Source organism: Neovison vison, chromosome 6 (assembly GCF_020171115.1).
Source record: "Neovison vison isolate M4711 chromosome 6, ASM_NN_V1, whole genome shotgun sequence".
In the NCBI taxonomy this organism is placed as follows: domain Eukaryota; kingdom Metazoa; phylum Chordata; class Mammalia; order Carnivora; family Mustelidae; genus Neogale; species Neogale vison.
The window spans coordinates 117,945,364-117,968,076 of record NC_058096.1 but is presented as its reverse complement, the minus strand read 5'-3'; the positions used below and the strand labels follow the sequence as shown (position 1 = coordinate 117,968,076).

Below are 22,713 nucleotides of genomic sequence, written 5' to 3'. Positions count from 1 at the left end.
CTGGAAGCACATTTGTTTGCATTTTTTTTTTTTTAAACCTGTGGCTGTGGAACAGGATGGAGTGAACTGACCTCTATTCGTTCTAAAGGGCTGACCCTGAGCACACAGAAGCCACTGACTCCTTTGTAGCCCCAGGAGACAAAGTCCGGCAGGATAGTGTTTAAGCAGCCTTCCACACACTGACTGCCCAGTGTTGTCACTAGGGAAGAGCCCAAGAGAGGAAAATTGGGGTGGGGACCAGACATCTGTATTTTGAACCATGCTTGGAAACCATGACACTGTGTCCCCTGTGGCACCTTGCCCATATCATGTCATCTCTCTGACCCGAGTGTTCTCACCTCCAAAATACTGGTGGGCAGTGCCTTCAGAAATGCTACAGTTCTGAAAAATAGGGTTGGTTACTAAATTTGAATGAACAGGCATGTGCCAGGACAGTCATGTGCAACAGATGAGTCCTTTCTCACATAAATTCCTAGGGCCACACGTCCAAGGAGGATGCCAGCAAATTCAAATGGTTACAACTCCTCACTTATCTGTGCAGGCTGAGTGTGGGACCCAAGTCCTAGAAGCAAACAGGAAGGGTATTTGCACAACCAGCTGCTTACAAAGCAGGGGGCTCCCACCAGGGTGTGGTTAAGCACAGGCAAGTCGATAACCTTTAACCTGCTAAGGATGACACTATAAATATGACAAAGACTATTTCTTGAACTTTCTTTGAAAGCTTGCCTTATAATACAAACATTATGATTCCCATTTTCCTGGGGAGGAAATCGAGGCCAAGAAGTTGAATGATGTACTCAAGGTCAAGCCAGGCTTTGAACCTGTTCCATCTGTCCCCTTAGCCTGTGCTGCTCCTTTGCCGTTAGTAGCCACCTTCCCAGAAGCCAGACTGAGAACATGCAGCCCCAAATCTAAATCCCCTGGACCCCAAAAAAGAAAAATAATGTCTATAAAACAACTTATTTTGGTTATTAGTCAATGATATATTTTTCTTCCATTGACTCCAAATATGATCATTTTAAGCATGCTCACAGTAATTTCAATTCTAAGTACCTATAAGAAATTCTGTACTTTAGTGATATTTATTAGCTTCTGATTATAACATCTATTTTAATTAATAATAGATTGATTCCATTCTTCTAAACCTTGTCTTTTTTTTTTTTTTAAAGATTTTATTTATTTGAGAGACTGTGTGTACACACGAGGTGGGGTGGGGGGAGAGGGAGAAGCAGGCTCCCCACTGAGCAGGGAGCCTGATGCTGATGCAGGGCTCCATCCCAGTACCCCGGGATCATGACCTCAGCCAGAGGCACATGTGTAACTGACTGAGCCACCCAGGTGCCCCACAACTTGTCTTAATATAGTAATTAAAGTTAATCATTGGAAAATCAGAAAACACAAAGAAGCAAAAATACAGATATGGAGAAAGCAAATAACAGGTGCAGTTCTGCCCACTGCTGAGATTCAGATGTGTACCTTTTTCAACTATTTCCACTTTTTCAACTATTTCCATCTTTTTCAACTATTTTCCATACACATACATGAATGCACATTCCTTTAACAAACTGGAGATTACACTATACATTCTATTTTGCATCTTCCTTTTTTTCTTAATATTTTATTATGACCATTTTTCCATGTTGCTAAGTTTATTACCACTGAAGCATTTTTAATTGCAGCACAGTAGTCCCATCATATGGGTGTATCATAACATATTCAACCAATCCATTCATTGTTGGACTTGTAGATGGTTTCCACTTTTATCTTCTTATTTAAGATTTTATTTATTTACTTGACAGAGAGAGAGAGAGATCACAAGTAGGCAGAGAGGCAGGCAGAGGGCAGGGGGTGGGGGAAGCAGGCTCCCGTCGAGCAGAGAGCCGGACGCAGGGCTCGATCCCAGGACCCTGAGATCATGACCCGAGCCGAAGGCAGAGGCTTAACCCACTGAGTCACCAAGGCACCCCTGGTTTCCACTTTTAAAATTTATTATTACTAATATTGCACTGAGTATCTCCGTAAAAGTACTTTTACATACATTATAATTCCTTCGGATAAACCCCAGGAGTGGAATTATTGAATCAAAAATAATCTACATATTCAACACCTTCAATAAATTTTGTAAACTTGTCCTTTAGAAGTGTGCCCATTTTCTCTCCCATCTTCAGGGTCTAAGTTCTGGGGGCAAAGGGCCCTCAAAAGCCATTGTTTTAACAAGTTTTAGAGCCTGTATTTTAACAAGTTCGTTATTAAGAGAAAAAGCCAGAGAAGCAAATTATGAAGTCAGAATTCACACATCAAAATTCTAAATGCCATGTTACTCCAATCCTCAGTATGTAGGTTTTATTTTTTTTTAATTTAAAAAATTTTTAAATTTATGTATTTGAGAGAGAGAGCACAAGTAGGAAGGAGCAGCAGAAGGAGAGGGAGAAGTAGATTACCCACTGACCAGGGAAGCTGGATCCAAGCTGAAGTTGATCCCAGGATCCTGGGATCATTACCTGAGCCAAAGGCAGAGGCTCAATGATTGAGCCATATTGGCCATCTGAACATTGATTCTTTACATATTATAAGAATGTACTAATACAGCCAAAGAGTTACGACTTTTTTTTTTAAGACTTTATTTATCTATTTGAGAGAGACAGTGAGAGAGAACTATCGGTAGGTGGGGAGGGATAGAGGCAGAGGGAGAAGCAGGCTCCCTGCTGAGCAAGGAGCCTGATGGGGGCTCCATCCCAGAACCATGGGATCATGACCTGAGCCAAAGGCAGATGCTTAACGACTGAGCCACCCAGTTCTTTACTTGTATAACTATTCTTCATTTTCTTTCACATATAATACCAAAATCAAGTTTAAAATATCTTGGAATTAACAGTACACATTTTAGACATTTATCCAAAGAAGATGTAGAAATAAGTCAATAAACACATGTAAATGCTCCACATTGTTAGATGTTGCGGAAATGCAAATCAAAATCTCAAAGGGATAGCACTTCACACCTGCTGGGATGGCTGGAATAAAAATGACAGGAAATAACCAGTGTTGATGGGGACAGATTGGAACCCTCATACATTGCTAGGGAGAATGTAAAATAGTGCAGGACCTGGAGAACAGTCTGGCATTTCTTCAAAAATCAAACAGAAGGGGCGCCTGGGTGGCTCAGTGGGTTAAGCCGCTGCCTTCGGCTCAGGTCATGATCCTAGGGTCCTGGGATCGAGTCCCACATCGGGCTCTCCGCTGGGCGGAGAGCTTGCTTTCCTCTCTCTCTCTCTCTGCCTACTTCTCTGCTTACTTGTGATCTCTCTCTGTCAAATAAATAAATAAAATCTTTAAAAAAAAAAAATCAAACAGAAGGATGACGCGTCCCAGCAATTTTCTTCCCAGAGTGTATTCTCAAGAGAATTGAAAACATGGCCACATAAAAACTTGAACATGGGTGTTCATAGATGCATTATTCATAATAGGCAAAAGATTGTAACAGTCCGATGTTCATCAGCTAGTGAATTCATGAGCAAATGTGGTAAATTTGGCCATATGATGGAATATTATGCAGCCATGAAAAGGAAGGAACTACTGACTGATTCATGCTTGTAGCATGGATGAAGTTTGAAAGCATTATGCTAAGTGAAAGAAGCCAGGCATAAAAAGCCATATATTTTATGATCCAATGTACATAAAATGTCCAGAATAGGCAAATCCATAGAAACAGAAAGGAGATGAGTGGTTGCCAAGGGATGGGGGAAGTGACTGCTAATGGAAATAGGGCCTTGTTCTGGGGTAATGCAGATGTTCTAGAATTAGATGGTCATGATAGCTATACAACTTTGTGACTATCCTAAAAACCACTGAACTGTACACGTTTATATGGTATGTGAATTATGCCTTGTGGCTTATTTGTAGGGAAAGAGAGCACAAATTAAATTTTAAACTTTTTTAGACATTTTTCTTAGATTTTCTCGATTTTTAAAGTATGCCTGTGGCTTATTTGTAGGGAAAGAGAGCACAAATTAAATTTGAAAAATTTTTAGACATCTTTCTTAGATTTCATAGCTTGTTACCAAAGTAATCCTAAACTCACTATTGAAAAGTTGAATAGATTTTATCTTGTATCTATCTATCTATCTATCTGTCTGTCTTTTGGGCCTTGGTCAGAAGGACTCAGGTCCCCCCTCATCCTGAATTTAAAATTTGAGCCAAAATGCTATTCTTGCTTTTCTTTTTTTTCCTTTCCTTTCTCCCTCCCTGTTCTTCTTTCCTTTTCCAGACTACATTTTAAGCAGTAAATATATCTTCCTAAACCATTTGCTTAGTGTCAGAACAATTTCTCCAAGCAAAAATCTTGCAAATCAAGTTAGTTTTATGTGCAGATTCTCATAAAACAGAGATGATGTCTTCAGTTATCTAACATGATGATTTGTCAGTACCCAAAATAAGTCAATTTTCCTGTTACAAGAATATAATTAGTTTTAGAGTACACTTTTTATTTTTTCAATTTTAATTTTATTTTTTTAGGAAGGGAGCAGGGTCGGTGGGGGTGGGGTGGTGGGCAGGGCAGAGAGATTCTTAAGCAGGCTCCACTCCTAGCAAGGAGCTCCATGATGGGCTCAATCTCACAACCTTGAGATCATGACCTGAGCCAAAATCAAGAGTTGGCCACAACCGACTGAGCCACCCAGGTGCCCCTAAAACTGTTTGTGCTCTTATGCGTTAATTTTTTGTAACTTTTAATTTTGAAACCATTTTGAGCTTACAGAAAAATTGCAAAATTAACTGAAAGAATTCCCATAAATTCTTTACCTCTATTCACCAGTTGTTAAAATTTTGTCATATTTGTTTTCTCTCTCTCCCTCTCTTTATTTATTTAGTTAAAACTACATATATGGGGGTGCCTGGCTGACTCAGTCAGTAGAGCACATGCCTCTTAATCTCAGGGTTGTGAGTTCAAGCCCCACACTGGGCGTGGAGGCTACTTAAAACACACATACACACACTTGTGGTTTTTTCCTGAATGGTTTGAGAATAATGTTGCAGACATCCCCCTTTACCTCCAAACAATTCAGCGTATATTTTCTAAGAACAAGATTTGTCTCTTACATAAATGTAGCACAATGATCAAAATCTGGGCATTTAACATTACTATAATACTGTGTTTTTGTTTTTTGTTTTTAAGTAGGCTCCATGCCAATGCGGGGCTTGAACTCACGACCCTAAGATCAAGACCTGAGTTGAGATCAAGAGTCAGACACTTAACCAGCTAAGCCACCCAGGTGCCCTTATATAATATTGTTATTTCATCCATGGTTTATATTTGGATTTTGCAAAATAACCCCAGTAAGTCCCTGTAGTAACTTGACCATCTGGTTAAGGAGGTGGCTGCCAGTTTCTCCACCGTATAACTGCTATTTTTGCCTTTGCAAAATTAATAAGTAATCTATAGGGAGATAATTGAAGACTAGTTTAATATCTTGTTTCCCAACAAATTTCTGCTCTTTAGTTCTCCTGTCCCTCTGTCATTCTTGCCTGTAGGATGCACTTTGAAAAATACATTGCTAGATTCGTATTTCAGCCACTTTCTCTAATTTTCAGGTAGCATCATAAAACTCACATGCACCTTGTTGTTCAATTTTGTCCTTTGTGTTTAAGCTTATTAAAGAACAAGTCTTATTTTATTTTATTTTTAAGATTTTATGTATTTATTTGACAAGAGAGAAACACAGTGAGAGAGGGAACACAAGCAGGGGGACTGGGAGAGAAAGAAGCAGGTTTCCCACTGAGCAGGGAGCCCGACTCAGGACTTGATCCCAGGACCCTGGAATCATGACCTGAGCCGAAGGCAGATGCTTAACGACTGAGCCACCCAGGTGCCCAAAGAACAAGTCTTATTTTAGTTAACTCCTTTTTGTTGGCAAGATCCCACAGTTGCCCTTGGGGGTTTGGAGCATGGGGATGCTATCATGAGAAAACATGGAGCTTGGAAATGGACCTGGCCTTGCAGAGAACTGTCAGGAGCGCTAAAGGCAGCCTCAGAGCCCGTCTTTGCCACCCAGCCTGCAGGGCCCACCTTCTTGTCATTCTTCCTATTTCAGTTTCTCTGATCTCTGCCCTCTATTGACTTTTCTTTTTTTCTTTTTTTTTAAAATTTAATTAAATTTAAATTTTTTTCAGTGCTCCAAAATTCATTGTTTATGCACCACACCCAGTGCTCCATGCAATACATGCCCTCCTTACTACCCACCACCAGGCTCATTCTTTTCTATTCATGCACCTTGTCATCTGATTCATAGCTTCTGCTTCCTCATGGCAGGAGCCCTTAAATATTCAATTCTGCCTTCTCTCTGTGCCTCTTAGCTCCAGTTTCCACTGTTCATTACTTAATTTAGGGCGTCTGAGTGGCTCAGTCAGTTAAGCGTCCAACACTGGGCGTGGAGCCTATTTTTTAAAAAATATTACCTAATTCTTTCCCTTGTCTCTGCATCGGGATCACTCAGAGGGTGCTGGCTGCATGTAAGGATTGACCTCCTCTGGTCAGGTGCTCCCCAAGATTCTATGAGCTTGTTGGAGGTGGAGGTAGAGGTGAAGGTGGCAGGGAGGTCATGTGTTTCCCCTGAGGGCTGCCTCTCAGAGGGACTGCAGGTGTGGTGGACAGAGCTATCGACCGGCCTGGACAGTTATGGAAGTTATATTAGTACCTCAAGTCAGAACATGTGATCTAACACTCAGGGGTTCCTTTCAGATAGGAGAGAAGCTATCAGGAGGCTCTAGTTTGAATGTCAAGTGCTAGAAATTTTAGGCTATCTTTAAGGTTTATGTGTATGCATTTTTATCAGATGTTTACTGAGTACTCTTCTCGGGAGAATATTTGAAAAATGTTATGTTCCGGAATGCGCCTGGGTGGCTCAGTCAGTTAGGTGTCTGCCTTCGACTCAGGTCATAATCCAGGGTCCTGGGATTGTGTTCTGCATCAGGCCCCTTGCTCGGTGGGGAGTCTGCTTCTCCTTCTGCCTGCTGTTCCCCCTGCTTGTGCTCTCTCTCCCTCTGACAAAAAAATAAATTCTTAAAAAAAAAAAATGTTATGTTCCAAGAAATACTGGGACAACAGATTACAATTATTACCCCTCTTCTTTTAGGAACTCCAACATTTATCTCAAGTTCCCTGTTTATTTTTATTTTGAAAAATTTCAAATTTACAGAGAAGTTAAAAGAAAGTATCATGCTCGGGGCGCCTGGGTGTCTCAGTGGGTTAAAGCCTCTGCCTTTGGCTCAGGTCATGATCCCAGGGTCCTGGGATCGAGCTCTGCATCGGGCTCTCTGCTCCGCGGAGAGCCTGCTTCCCCCTTTCTCTCTCTGCCTGCCTCTCTGCCTACTTGTGATCTCTCTCTGTCAAATAAATAAATAAACAAATAAATCTTTAAAAAAAGAGAGAAAAAGAAAGTATCATGCTAAATTTATCTTTTGGTAATATTTTGCTTTAATTTTCTCTCTCCACCCGCAGCCCAGGCCATGCAAAAGTAGGTTACATAAATTATAGATATCGTGAAACTTCACCCCTAAATACTTCAGCAGACATTTCCCAAGAATAAAGACACTTTCCTACATAGTCAAAAAATCATTTTCATACCTAAGAAAAGGAGCAGTAATCTGATAATATCACTTGTATATAATACCATCTGAAAATACATCATTCGAGATACATATAAGTTTATCCCAGTTGTCTCGAATTTTTCTCTTAGAGATTTTTTTGGGAAGATTTTATTTATTTATTTAACAGAGAGAGATCACAAGTAGGCAGAGAGGCAAGAGAGGCAGGAGCAGGGTGGGGGGACGCAGGTGGAGCAGGCTTCCTGCTGAGCAGAGAGCCCTATGTGGGGCTGGATCCTAGGACCCTGAGACCATAACCTGAGCCGAAGGCAGAGGCTTAACCCACTGAGCCACCCAGGCACCCTCTCTTAGAGACTTTTTTAAACTCCCAAATCCACTTGAGGTGCATGCATTACCCTTGGTTACTATGCTTCTTCTTCACTTGTATTCAGACCTCCCCCCTTTCCCCTCCACTGCCTTTTGTGTTTCAAGACTTTGACTTCTTTTTTTTTCTTTTAAGATTTTATTTATTTGACACACAGAGAAAGAAATCACAAGTAGGCAGAGAGGCAGGCAGAGGAGGGGGGAAGCAGGCTCCCTGCTGAGCAGAGTGCCTGATGCGGGGCTCGATCCCACGACCCTGAGATCATGACCCAAGCTGAAGGTAGAGGCTTAACCCACTGAGCCACCCAGGCGCCCCAAGACTTTGACTTCTTTGAAGAGCCCAAGCCAGTTGTCTCATAGGACAGTATACAGCCTGGATCCATCTGATTGTTTCCTCATGACTGGGTCCAGGGCAAATGTCCTTGGCAAGGGTACTGCAGAGATGGGGCTCTGTTTCCCAAGGTGCCCTACCCAGAAGCTCGGAGTGTCAAGTGATCTCACCATGGGAGATGCTAAGTTTGAACATTTGGTGAGGACTAAAGTCACTCTAATTTTTTGCTATGGATCTGTGCTCGCTTCGGCAGCACATATACTAAAATTGGAACGATAATTTTTTGCTATGGATCAAAGAGACCAGAGCTGTTTGCCCGAGACTTTCAAATACTTCTTGGTAGTGGGAATTATTTGAAGTGGTCACAGACTGGGGTTTCTGTTCTTTAATATCTGCTCTCTACAGTGTGTGACCAGCTGCCCTTCTCTTTCTTCTAGGATCCCAGGTGGGATTTGCTCTTTTACTTTTAAACAAAGGCAGATTCCCTTTCTGTGGAGACCTCCAGCTAGTGCCTGTGCCTTTTATGTTCACAGAGGCCAACCTCACACTTTCACACCCTGTACTTATGCATTCTCTGCTTCTAGAGATTTCTTCCCCTCAGACCAGTCTATAAACATTTCTTTTTTTAAGATTTTGTTGATTTATATGTTTACTTATTTATTTATTTGTGAGAAAAAGAGGGTGAGAGAGAAAGAGAGCAAAGAGCACAAGCAGAGGAAGCGGCAGAGGGAGAAGCAGGCTCCCAGCTGAGCAGGGAGCCTGATGTGGGGGACTCCATCCCAGAACCCTGGGATCATGACCTGAGCTGAAGGCAGAAGCTTAATGGCTGAGCCACCCAGGTGTCCCTATAAATATTTATTTCTGCCACCAGCATCTCTGAGTTGCCATCTTTCTCCAAAGACCCCTTTGTTTAAAACTTTTTCAGCTTCTCTGATTCTTTTAAGGGGAAAATTCTCGATTACATGCTAATGTATGTATAACACTCTTAAGACTTACTGATAGCACCTTTAGCAAAGAGGGTGCCATCCTCGCTCTGTAGTAGCAGTGGTGAGAGGGGGTGGGGAAGTGAGAATATGGGGGTGAGGTATTCAGGGTGCCTCTGGATATTAGAAATCCGGCATCCTTTCCTGAAAATGAATCACAACCCTCCCATACAATAAAACCAAAACTCAAGTCAGAGTTATTCCTTAGTATTCCTAAACTTTCAGTATGAGATCTTTTTACGGACAAAAATACCTGTGGAGGGACGTCTGGGTGGCTCAGGTCGTTGGACGACTGCTTTCGGCTCAGGTCATGATCCCGGAGTTCCGGGATCAAGTCCCGCATCGGGCTCCCAGCTCCATGGGGAGTCTGCTTCTCCCTCTGACCTTATCCTCGCTCATGCTCTCTCTCACTGCCTCTCTCTCAAATAAATAAATAAATAATCTTTAAAAAAAAACCCAAAACCTGTGGATAAGCCTTTATGTGTGGCTGGGTTTTACTACCTGCTGATTAAGACATTATATCATGACAGGAAACTATTTGGAATTAATCACTCGTTTTAAAAAAGGTTTTATTAATACAGGAAAATCTATGCATTGGGGGAAAAAAGTAGTATACGTATATGTTTCAGTGTTAGACCGTCTAACAAAACTAGGGATGTTGCTGCACCCCTGAATAATTGTAAATTTTGTTACGACGGGGATGTGGAAATGACAGGACTTCAAGGAGCAGAGACCAGTCAAAAGATCTCACTCACCCTCTCTTCCCTGTCCATATCAGGGAAGTCAAAAAGATCTCACTCACCCTCTCTTCCATGTCCATGTTTTCAGTGAAAAGATCTCACTCACCCTCTCTTCCATGTCCATGTTTTCCCTGTCAAAAGCAAGCAACACCCGCACAGCCCCTCACTAAAGCCATTCCTTGGCCACATGTTGCCATCTTCCATTCGAGCAGTCCTGAGCCCAGAACTGAGGTGGGCATGGGAATGGATATGGAAAGCGCTCCCCCAGTGTACAGCCCAGCTGCTGCCAGCAGGATCGGAACACCCTGTCTGAGAGGAGGAAATGCTATGCTCCATCCCTTTCAGCCCGCACAACCATTCCCTTGGTCTTCTTTGACCTTACTTGGCTCAGTGAAGCAGGAGCTTCTCCGTACTATTTTGTGGAACCAGAAAAAGCAAACAAGCATACTTTCTAAAACAAAGAGGAATTTTTACAGCTGATCTGCGATCTTCTTCCTTACTGTTAGTGTTCTCTTGTTCTAGAATATAGTCTTGATTTGTGTTGCTTTTATGAAAAGAATTTCACCACTTATTTATTATAACTAGGTACGAACAGAGAAAAACCAGACAAAAAGCTATATCGTATTTCTGCCTGAAAAAGCAACTCTATATAGGGGCACCTGGCTGGCTCTGTGGGTCGAACATGAGACTCTTGATCCTAGGGTCAAAAGTTCGAGCCCCACGTTGGGCACAGAGATCACTTAAAATAAATAAATAAAATTTTTTAAAAGGAACACTGTTATAGACTTGGGGTTGATACGGGTTGAGTCATAGGTTTCCATGATAGTCAATCAGAATGCTGCACCTCAAGACTAAGGATTGCCCAGGGGATGCCATAAAGCATTTGGAGGTCCTAATATTTCAAGGACTTCTTGGGGAAGAACTGGCAAGGACATTTTGTGATGACTAAACACAAACAAAATATTTAGAAGGTAAAGAAGAAATATAAATGCAATACTAAGAAGAATTCCTGTGACAGAAGGTCAGATTTAGAGTCCTCATACCTCCAGGTGAGATGTATTACAGACCTGGCTAGCACCTGGGTCACTAGTGCCTTGTCTTTCATTAATTAGAAGCTCACAATCTCTGGTGTTAGCCATGACCATGAAAACCATGACTGGATAAAATAGAGATCTTATAGAAATTGTTAACTGAATAGAAGAATACAGAATTGTAGACTCTATATAAAAGAGAGCAAGACTTACCATTTTTTGCCTCCACACTTAGAAGGAACACTTCAATTTTGTTATCTGGTTTAAGAAGAAGATACAAGCAGAGTCTGTAGATGCCATCTGCTTCTCCTGTCAGGGCCTCAGCTTCTATACAGGGGACTTTCCCACTGGCCACCCAGACCCGGAGGAGACATGGTACTTACTCAAACCCTACTCAGGTTGATTGGCAGTTCCTTGTGGCTCCATTTCCTCTGTGGCTCCTGAAAGTGGTTCACAGTCCGTGAAATGGGAACCGTGGATCCAGGCCCTTTTAAATCTGGGGTTGGGGGGTGGGTTTCCAGGTTACTTTATTTAAATTATTAATGTCATACTGCCCTGTGTGCCCTCCATTATAATTATTTTCCTTTCGGTTCTCTTTCTCTACCAAAAACGTAGTTAAGATGACTTGGCTTTATACATGGATGTATTTTCTAGAAGATGTCAGAGAGATTGGAGTGAAGTGGGACAGTTATTATTTGCTATAAGCTTAGATGCTCTCTTACAGCTGGATACTCTGTGGAGTGGTCCTCCCCCAGCTGGGGTTAATTATGGGTGGAGGGGAAGTTGTTTTAAGCACGCAGTATAGGGTTCCTGGGATTTCCAGTAAGACTTGGCATCCAAACTCATCTTGTACTCTTTGCAATACTATGCCTCTGAGAAATCGTTCTGTACGCTCCCGGAATAGTGTTTCTCAATGTGAATGGTGATTATTTTGAAAGCCTTTTATTCTTTTTAGGGTCATTATGTATCTTTTTTTTTTTTTAATTTTATTTATTTATTTGACAGATCACAAGTAGGCAGAGAGGCAGACAGAGAGAGAGAAGGAAGCAGGCTCCCCACGGAGCAGAGAACCCGACGTGGGGCTCGATCCCAGGACCCTGAGATCATGACCTGAGCCGAAGGCAGAGGCTTTAACCCACTGAGCCACCCAGGCGCCCCATATTTAGGACTGATCCAAAGCCATTCTCACTTAAGTCATCTCATCTGTCAGGGTCCAACCAGGAAACAGAAACACCCAGATTACTTTTTAAAGAGGAAATTTAATGCAGGAAATTGGCTAAACATGATGGAAGAGGCTAAGAAGGTAATGGGCAAGTAGACAGTCAATCCAGAGGTTCGCAATTTCAGGAAGCTGTGATCTTCGGAAAGGATAGAGGCAAGAGGATGTTACTAGAGTCTAGTAGTCACCAGTCGAAGCTCAAGGACTTCTCTGTCCAAGGCAGAGAGAGAGGGAAAGAAATACCCTGGATTCGGGGTATTCTGCTGTCTAACCTCCCGTTGTGCCTCCCATTGACCGAACCAGCGGGAGAGCAGCTGACACCCAGAGCTGGGGAAACAGCCTTCAGAAGTCAACTCCCTGTGGTACAGAGCAGGGTAAGACTGTTCTCTGAGGACAACCAGCTCTCAACCAGCATAATCATTTGTTAGTGGGATTAACCTTGTTCTGGAATTTATTAACACAGAATTTTTAATGCAGTCTTCCTGCATGCCTTTCACATGTTCAGTTGGCATAATGATATAGTTCTTCTTCCTTCCACACTTTCCATTCTTTTTCCTTCTTTAAATTACCTTGGAGCTAATAAATAACAACCACTCAACCAGCTCAATAGTATTTGAAACTCATAAATAGTAATTATTTTATTAAGCATCCTCATAGTAAATGAAGCACTTTCACATATGCTACTTGACCTCATAAAAACTCTGAATAGTTATTATTATCCCCATTTAATAGAAGGATTATCTGAGTCTTAGCCACTTTATATGAATTGCTCAAGGATAGAGAACAAATGCTGGAGCCAGAATTCAAACCCCTGTCTGTCTGGTTCTAAAGCCTATGATTTTCCCATGCTGCCTCATGAGAGGAGTCACCCAGAAGGAACAGCAATAATTTTTCTTTCCTGCTTGGCTGATTAGGAGAAAGGAGAAAGTATATTTTAAATTCGCAGAAATTTTCTCGTTGACCCAGAAATTAAAATTACACCCTGGGCATGACATTGGGTCTATCTAGCATTCCAGGCTAAAGAGTTACATTCTCCCTGAAGAAATCCCAAGTTCGCCCTGCACCCATCTAGATTTGGCATTTCGATATAGATTGAAATGGCTCTTCTGGAAGGTTGATTGTGACAGCAGCATCTACCATCCCAAGCCTGATAGAGGGGGTGAGGGAGGAAGGCGGCAGGGGGCAAGTCCATGGTTGCCATTTCCCTGTCTGTCGTCAATAAAATATAGGATGCCCAGGAAAACTTGAATGTCAGATAAACAATTTGTTTAAGTATTATGCAAATATTGCAAGGGACATATTGCACTTAAGAGTTATTTGCTGTTTATCTTCCATTCAAATGGCATCCTGTAATTTGCTAAATCTGGCAACCTTATCTCAAGCTGGGCAGTGATCCCAAGGTTGTTTCCTGTGTGTGTGTGTGTGTGTGTGTGTTTTCAATGATCCTAAGGACAAAGCCCATATGGTTTTGCTCCTGCCATCTGTGCCCTGTACCTGCCATGAGGTATTAGTTTCTGCACAGGCGCAGAAGCGGAAGGGGAGATTGGAAGGGGATTCCCAGTGTCCAGCAAAGACTGATGAATTCTGAGTTAGAGGTTCCCTCTGTGGTAAGGAGAGCTGACCTGACCTGACATAAAAGCTATAGTTGATTTACCTGGTTTCACTTTGCTTTTCTGCTATTCTGTTTTCACTGGTGAGTATTCAGATCTGACCAGGAAGTTGAAGGTAGCCTCAGAGATGTGTAAACTCATTCAAAGAAAGAGAAAGAGGAAGGGGCCCGAGATGGCCTGGATGTGTGAGGGAGAAAGGTCTGTGGGTCCCCTGAAGTAGGTGAGGAGGTTCCTGTGAGTGCTGGTGCTGCTGGCTTAGGAGAAGACTAGGGAGCAGGGCCTGTGGTCCCTCCTGGGGGGATGTCAAGGAGAGGATGGAGCAGTTGAAATGCTGGGGCCAGGTGCTTGCCTCTGAGAGTAAGGAACACAGAGCTGAGAGGGGAATGCCACTGGGCTCTCAGCCCTCCCAACAAGAGGGCAGTCATTTCAACAGCACCTTCAGCGAGAGAAATGATGCTGCTTACTACGGGAGCTCAGGGAAGGGAGCCTGGGGCCTGCTCTCAGCCCTGTCCTAAGTTGATCTGGAGTCTTGAATAAGCCGTTATTATCTCTGGGCCTTTGAATGTTCTTCTGTAAAACTGTGATGGCAGAGCACATACCAGATGTCTCTGCCTTATAGTCTCTTAGTTCTAAAATTCTGCTGGTAGATGTATAAATTTAAGCCTTCTCCTGGTTCCTGTTCTGTGTTAACTGGCCAAAGGGCTGGCGACCACACTTCATCAATAATCCTTATTATATCTGAAGATGACTCTCCATTTGCCCTTCAGTTTTTTCTCTCATCCAGGCACAATATCAAAGTCCTTTTTCTTTCCCAAAGGGCTGTATTCAAAGGGCTCATTTCCAATGAGATCCACCCTCCTAAAAGCCTCGTGTCAATACAATAATTAGTAACTTTATGGGACCAGAAGCTACCATTAATATTTAAATCCCAATTCACTGTTCTTTCATTCATTCATTTGTTCAGCAAATATTTATCGAGCTCAGGTAAGGCACTGGGCAGATTTGAGCTTTGGGAAAAAAACTTCAACAGAACTACAAAACATGGAAAACTCCAGGTGACCTGAGACCTGGTTCCTTGAGTCCTTTGCCTCTCTCTTACAAGTTTCAGTGTTCAGCCACCTGTCCCTCAAATGGCAGAGGCAAAACAAAAATAAGTGCCGTCTATAGTCGCAGTGAGAGGCTGAAAGTGTTGGCTAACCTGAGATATTTGAAGAATCTGTGGGTTTCCGCCTCCTTATAGCTGTGGGCCTCCAAGACCAGACACAGCTGGGAACCAGCTCCTTTGACCGAGAGTGCAAAGCAGCCCTCAGAGATGTCCTTCTCTGACCCACTTTTTCCTTGCCCTCTGTCTGCAGTGCTGCACTTGAGATGGAGTTACTGCCCCTCTGGCTCTGCCTGGGTTTTCACTTCTTGACACTGGAATGGAGAAATCCAAGTGGAATGGCCACAGCAGCTTACGAAGGGGGCTGCGAGTTGGTGAGTTTTCCCAGGACCTCTGAGCTGTCTGTTGCCTCTGCCCTGACAAAGATCAGCTCATTTTGGTGGATTGTCCATCCAAGAGGGCAGAGAAGGAAGGCGTCTGAGTCACTCTGCAGCTGCCCACGGGCTGTCGTGTGCAAGCTGCTCCTGAACCAAAGGTCAGGATGATACCTGGGAAAGACCAGGCAGTCCCTGCCCCATCTTTTTCATACTTGCTGAAGATAGGACGCCCCAGAGACCGAGGTCAAGAACAAGAACAGCTTGTTAAAAGTCTGGACGGTCGAGATCCACTCATGATGTTGGAATCCCTGAGCAGGGCATAGTACAGTTGGAGAAGCCCTGACTCAGAGCCTGTGGGTGAGCCAGTAGCAAGGGCTCAAATACAGGGGTGCTGCTGAGAGCGACATCCTCAATCACGTTCAGGCTGAGGATGATCCAGGGAGTGGAGAGCTGAGCTTTTACAGCTTACCCTCTGCAGGACTTTTGGCCTGTATGTGCAAACAGACTTGGCTCATAACGACTGAGCACGTTTCTGGAAATGTTCTCCCTTGCCTGTAAGTCTGTGATATCAAAAGTCTTCTTGGGAAACATACATTTAATAAACAGTCCTTGAGTCCCATTATATACAAGGCACTGGGAGGACAAATTGCATGTTGGGGTAATACCTGAATTCAACGCTAATAAATCTCAAAGCCCAGCTGATCATGGTTCTTAACCACTTTTAGTAGCCTCTAACCACTGTGCTGTAAGATACTCCAGTATGGAGTGGTGGTTATGAGCCAGAGCGGGTTGAAACCCCAGCTTACCAGCTGGTGACATCAGTGGAGGGCAGGGGGCACTCTGTGTCTCAGTTTCCTCCTTTGTTAAATACAGAATAGTGGTACCAGCCCATAATACCATAATACTGCATTGCTATGATGATTAAATAGTGTATATATAAGGCTCTCAGAACAGTGCCTTGTATGTAATAGGAGCTATGGGTTTTATCTAGTATTATTGTTGTTAGTCTCTGCTACAATTTCAGACTTCCGTTATTCCCTTACAGAGGCAACTGAAGGTGAATCTCCCAGTAGCTGATTCAGGAGGGAGTCAGGCTTAGAACAAAGAGGGAATAAAGTGTGAATTCTTTGATAGCCTTTCAGGGCTCCAGCTAGACCCCCTACCTGACCCTTTCCAGCCTGGTGGGGAGGAGTGGTGTGGAGGGTGAGGGGGCTGCCAGGAGCTCAAAGACTGGATTCCCTGTGGCTCGCTTAGTGCTGAGAGTTTCCAGAGTCCAGCTATCTCCAGTGCCCTTCCTTGCATAAGCCATGTGTGGTCATAAAGTGGCCATGGTGAGGTTCTCTTGGACTCTGACAGTCATGTGGTCTTTTTGTAGCCCTTCACTGGGGCTGCCAGGGGATTACAGAGGTGGGACTCCAGAGTTGCAGCGGCTGTGCTTTAACAGGGTCCCATGGCTTGAAGAAAGCCCCTAACCACAACATTCTCCAGAGAGTCCTGTTAGGGGAAGACCAACACTTACTCAAATAAAGGAATACATTATTTCTGCAGGGGGAGACTGAGTTTTGTAAAGACATCAGTTATCCACACACCCCCCCATTAACCCATAATTGTAATGCAATCCCAATCAAAATTCCAAAGTCTTTCGGGGGAGTGTGACAGGAACTTGACAAATTCATTCTGATGTTCATCTGGAAATTAGGAACAACTCCAATGTTCAACAACAGATTAATTAATCAAATAATGCTAATCATCAAGCCAACATTTATCAAGCACTTACGTGCCAGGTTCTGTATTGTTTTACATAAATAATCGCACTGAATCCTCAAGAAAAAGAAGCCCCTGTGAGAAAATTGTAAATATAATTTCCGTTTTACACATGGAATAATGAAGGTCCTGACTGGTTAGGTAACAGCCTAAAGTCACCCATTTGTTGAAAAGCAGAACCAGACTGGACCGACCCTAGAACTCTTGTTCTTTAATACTGTGCTCTTTGTGCAGCGAAGTAATATACAGCTGCTTAACAGATGTGGTCAAATTTATTTTTCTTGCCACAGCAATATGTCTGCACATATTATCAAGGATGGTAAAAGATTATTAGACAGTTTGCAGAGTGTGGTCTCATTAAAAATTTTGGGGGGTGAGTGGGTGGCTTAGTCAGTTAAGCATCTGCCTTTGGTTCAGGTCATGATCCCAGGGTCCCAGGATTGAACCCCACATCAGGCTCCCTGCTCGGCGGGGAGTCTGGTTCTCCCTCTGCCCTTCCTTACGCTCTCTCTCCCTCTCTGTCTGAAATAAATAAATAAAATTTAAAAAATTTTTTTTCCCTGCTATCACTGGCCTTGTCCTAACTGACCAGTCCTTGAAAAGGAAGGCCATTGTTCTTCTATCTTATCCCTTAAAACTTTTTTTCCTAGACATCTGACATCCTGCAACTGATTGTTTTTGCCAGTCTCGTAAAACATGGGGCTGCGCTGAAGCATCCTGAGGCTTGTGTGATTTTTGCAGAGAGAACAGGGTCATCTCATCCATCCTGCCTCCTTATGCAGCACAGTCGGGTTGGAACAGCACCCTGGAAGTGCACTGAATTGGGCATTAGGAGCTCTGGGCTCCTGTCCCTGCAATGCCATTGACTCTTCACTTCTCTCCAGGCCCCACTTCTCAGTACCATTCAGAGGGGCGATGAGCTCTAAAGTCCTTTTCAGCTTTAATATTGATCAATCCAGAATGTAGAGGAATATCCCAGGCAAAATTCCTTCAGGTGCAATGAAGATGCCACAGCATCTCAGTTGTCTGGCATTGATCCTGCTGGACACACAGATGTCACAGTAATAGCGATAAGGATATGACAGTGGCCATTTGGGTGAACGGTGCTTCCTGTGTCAGGCACTGTGCAGCCTCCCTTCCAATCCCACTGCAGTCCTCTGAGGCAGGCACTCTCTTCTTCATCTCCATTCTTCACAGGGAAGAACAGACTTAGGCTAAGTTATTTGCCCAAGGTCAGCTGGGAAATGAATGGCAGAGGTGGGATTTACACCCAGGTACCGCCTTGATCCTCAGTTCCTCTCACAGCTGAAACCACACTGTGACACAGTTGTCCCTGCTCAGAAGCCAACGGACAGGAGCTCACCTCTCCTCTGATATGAGCGGGTCTCGAGTGAGTCTGGGCCCCAGCTCCTAGCTGACTGTTTCACCGTGATGGTAAAGAACAGAGAAAAGTTCCTTTTGTGCGACATTTTCCTGTCCTTTTTCCCTTTAAAAAAAAATAATCTCTAGAGTCCCTCCCAGTGGTTGGAGGAATAGTCCAGGGAACAGGCCAGGATTCTGTGCATAAATGTCCGCCTTGGAGGCCCCCTTCCTGCTGACCAGTGTGTTTTTGGGCCTAGGCTGATGGAGTGGCCGACTGCCGAGGGCAGAAGCTTGAATTGGTGCCCAGCCATCTCCCGCCCTACTCCCAGATGCTCCTCCTGGACGCCAACCCGCTGAGGACCCTGTGGAACCATTCCCTCCGGCACTACCGGCTCCTAGAGAGCCTCAGTCTGCGCAGCTGCCAGCTGGAGCGCATCAGCTGTGGCGCCTTCCAAGAACAGGCCCGTCTACGCAGCCTGGCGCTGCCCGACAACTCCCTGTCCGAGAGCTACAGGGAGACGGCGGCTGCCTTCCGCAGCCTGCGGGCTCTGCGGACGCTGGACCTGTCGGGGAACTCCCTGACAGAAGACATGGTGGCCCTCATGCTCCGGAACCTGTCTTCACTGGAGTCCGTGTCCCTGGCAAGGAACACCGTCATGAGGCTCGACGACTCTGTCTTTGAGGGCCTGGGGCACCTCAGGGAGCTGGATTTGCAGAGAAACTACATCTTTGAGATTGAGGGTGGCGCTTTCGATGGCTTGACCGAGCTGAGGCACCTCAACCTGGCCTATAACAACCTTCCTTGCATCGTGGACTTCAGCCTCACCCAGCTGCGCCTCCTCAATGTCAGCTACAATGTCCTGGAATGGTTCCTGGCATCCGGGGCCGAGGCTGCCTTTGAGCTGGAGACGCTGGACCTCTCACACAACCAGCTGCTGTTTTTCCCGCTCCTGCCCCAGTGCGGCAAGCTGCACACGCTCCTGCTGCGGGACAACAACATGGGCTTCTACGGGGACCTGTACAACGCCTCTTCGCCTCGGGAGATGGTGGCCCAGTTCCTCCTCGTGGATGGCAACGTGACCAACATCACCACCGTCAACCTCTGGGAGGAGTTTGCTTCCAGCGACCTAGCCGAGCTGCGCTTCCTGGATATGAGCCAGAACCAGTTCCAGTACCTGCCCGACGGCTTCCTGAAGAAAATGCCTTCCCTTGCGCACCTGAACCTCAACCAGAATTGCTTGGTGACGCTTCATATCCGAGAGCACGAGCCCCCCGGGGCGCTCAAAGAGCTGGACCTGAGCCAAAACCAGCTGTCCGAGCTGCACTTGGCCCCAGGCCTCCACGGCTGCCTGAGGAACCTCCGGTGGTTCAACCTGAGCTCCAACCAGCTCGTGGGCGTCCCCACTGGCCTTTTTGCTGATGCCAGTAACATCACTACAATTGACATGAGCCACAATCAGATCTCCCTTTGCCCCCCGCCGGCGGACCTGCACCGCCGGGGCCCCCCAAGCTGTGTGGATTTCCGGAACGTGGCCTCGTTGAGGAGCCTCTCTCTGGAGGGCTGTGGGCTGGGGGCCTTACAAGACTGTTCATTCCAGGGGACCGCGCTCACCCACTTAGACCTGTCCGGCAACTGGGGGATTCTGAACGGGACTGTCACCCCTCTCCGGGATATCGCCCCCACATTACAGGTCCTGTCTCTCAGGAACGTGGGCCTTGGTTCCAGCTCCACAGAGTTGGACTTCTCTGCGTTTGGGAATCTGAGAGACTTGGATCTGTCAGGGAATTCTTTGACCAATTTCCCACGGTTCAGGGGCAGCCCAGCCCTGCAGACCCTGGATCTGCGCAGAAACTCTCTCACAGCCCTTCCCTGGAGGGCCGTGTCTGAGCAGCTCACCCGAAGTCTACGCACCATCTACCTCAGTCAGAATCCTTATGACTGCTGTGGGGTGGAGGGCTGGGGGTCCCTGCAGCACCTGCATACCATTGCTGACCTGGCCATGGTCACTTGCAACCTCTCCTCCAAGGTCATTCGCCTAATGGAACTGCCCGGAGGCATGCCTCAGGACTGTAAATGGGAGCGGGTGGACATGGGCCTGCTGTACCTGGTGCTCATTCTTCCCAGTTGCCTCACCCTGCTGGTGGCCTGCACCGTCATCTTCCTCACCTTCAGGAAGCCTCTGCTTCAGGTCATCAAGAGCCGCTGTTACTGGTCTTCCATATACTGACCCGGCTCCACACTGAGGTGAGAAACTGGGCCCCTGCGCCAAAGGACACAGGTTCTTCGCCCGACCTCGGGGCCTGATGCAGAGGATGGAGCTGGTGAATTGAGGTTTAAGTTAAAAGTTTAAAATGTTGCCTTCCTAGTTGTCCCCAAGCTCTTCCTCTATCATTGTGATTCAGGCTCATCATTCTGCTAAAATATTTATTAAGTGATGTTCTGTGACAATAAAACACGTGTCTCTTAAATATTTTTTAAATCAAACCTGGCTTGTTTTCTCTTTCTTCCGTATTTTTTGGTAATTTCACCCAGATTACTTTTCAGCATCCTCCCCTTGGGTGATCCCCATGGAGCTGACCAGAGAGGGCGGCAGGTCAGAGCTCCCCGACAACGACAACTCCAAGAGCCTGTCCTATGGTTGTGAGAGTCCGTGCCCCGGGGGTTCCCCAAGGACAGGAGTTTCTGAGCTGGGAGTCTGAGAGAAGGGTTCTCACCTCCTGTGGCGGCTGGCTCTGCCACTGCAGCCAGGGTGGCCCAAATGCCCCACAGTTTGTGCAGGCAAACACGTCCCTTTCATGGAGAAGTTAAGAGAATGACAACCGGGCCCTGAGTTTATTCAAGCAATAAGCTGAACACCAGGCACAGTCCTTGATCTGATGGAAAGGAAAAAAAAAATGTAGACAGGAGTGCTTCTGCTGACCTGTAGGCTGCCCCTACTCTTCACAAAACCCACAAACAACTCAGCAGAGGTTGAGCACCTGTACTCACGACATTCCTGGTTTCCTTCTCCTTCTCTCAGTGGGAATAGAGAACAATTTCTTTGCTCCTCTGCAGTGTTGGGGGGAGACTGGACTGAGGGGGGGGTGACACGGACTTGCCCTTTTGGTAGTTTAGAATTGTCACTGTCTTTGTGCTTTTTATCCCACTTATCCAATCATAAAGGGCCCAGTTGCAGGGGTGGGGTTGGGGTGAGGGGGTGGGGAAAGGACAGAAGTCCCACAAGCTGATTCTATTACCATGGAGACTACACGTCAGCAGAAGTGTTCGGGCTGATCAGAGAGAGAAAAACAGTGGTCTTCATTTGACAAAACAGAGACTTTCCTCAGCAGCCCTACAAGGGCACCAAAGGCCCTTTGGGTAAGGCTCCACACTCTGGCACTCACCGAGATAACCTGTGCTCACTAGTGGTTGCCCTTACCGCCCCTCCCCTTCTCCTGCCAGTGCGCTCTCTCCAGCCTGCATGCCCCAGCCCAGAGCCTTGCACATACCTCAGAACCCCTTGGAGCCTCTGTCCAGGGCTGTTGCCTACAAGCCCCGGCCATGCCCCAAAGACCAGACTGGCCTGATTTCCCCTCCCATCCACACAAACACTTCTTCCTGGGGTCCTGCTGTTTCCCAAGGTGACAAATAGCTAAACGAGACAAATCAGTCTTTCCACGGCTTGTGCATTTATGGCTTCCGTTGAGTTAATGTGTTACCCCTCACATCAGTTACTTTTCTCAGTTTCTTGCAACCGAGGATAATCTCTGTCTGATTTAAGCGGCATACAGTTTGAGTAAAAGGACATCTGGAAGCCCAGCCTCTCTGGGAAGGCTGAGGAACAGAGTTGGGAAGTGGGCAGGAACCAGGAGGCTACTCGACCATTGGGACCACAGTCCAAATCATGCCACAAGCCATCGCTGCTGGACAACACAGTTTGCTCTGCTGCCTTGGACAGCTCTGGACGGGGCCACCGCTACTGGGGTCACCACCACTGCTGCCACCCATTGCCCAAACGAAGGGCCTCCCAAATTCTGCCATCTTGTGTCACTAGCTCCTGAGCCACAGTCCAGAGTCGGTTGACTTTAGGTCATGTGCCCCTGCCCAGGCAGCAGAAAAAGGGTTCTGCTTCCTATAAATACTTACAAGGGGTGGAGTTCTCAAAACAGGAAGGGAAGTTCAATGTTGAGAAGACAGAAAGACAAATGTGCACCACACCCTTTCAGGCAGCATGTGCATTCAGCAGAGGACT

The 22,713-nt window shown here is 45.5% G+C and overlaps 1 protein-coding gene across 1 annotated transcript in view; it reads left to right on the top strand.

Annotated features, from left to right (window-relative positions):
• NRROS (negative regulator of reactive oxygen species) overlaps window positions 1-20,966 on the top strand; it is a 28,463-nt gene extending 7,497 nt beyond the window's left edge. Inside the window, exons 2-3 of the mRNA XM_044255148.1 lie at window positions 15,232-15,352; window positions 18,739-20,966. Of these exons, the coding sequence (XP_044111083.1) occupies window positions 15,245-15,352; window positions 18,739-20,709 (2,079 nt within the window). The 5' untranslated portion in view covers window positions 15,232-15,244 and the 3' untranslated portion in view covers window positions 20,710-20,966. The remainder of the gene's footprint in view (window positions 1-15,231; window positions 15,353-18,738) is intronic.
• Window positions 20,967-22,713: the final 1,747 nt, after the last annotated feature.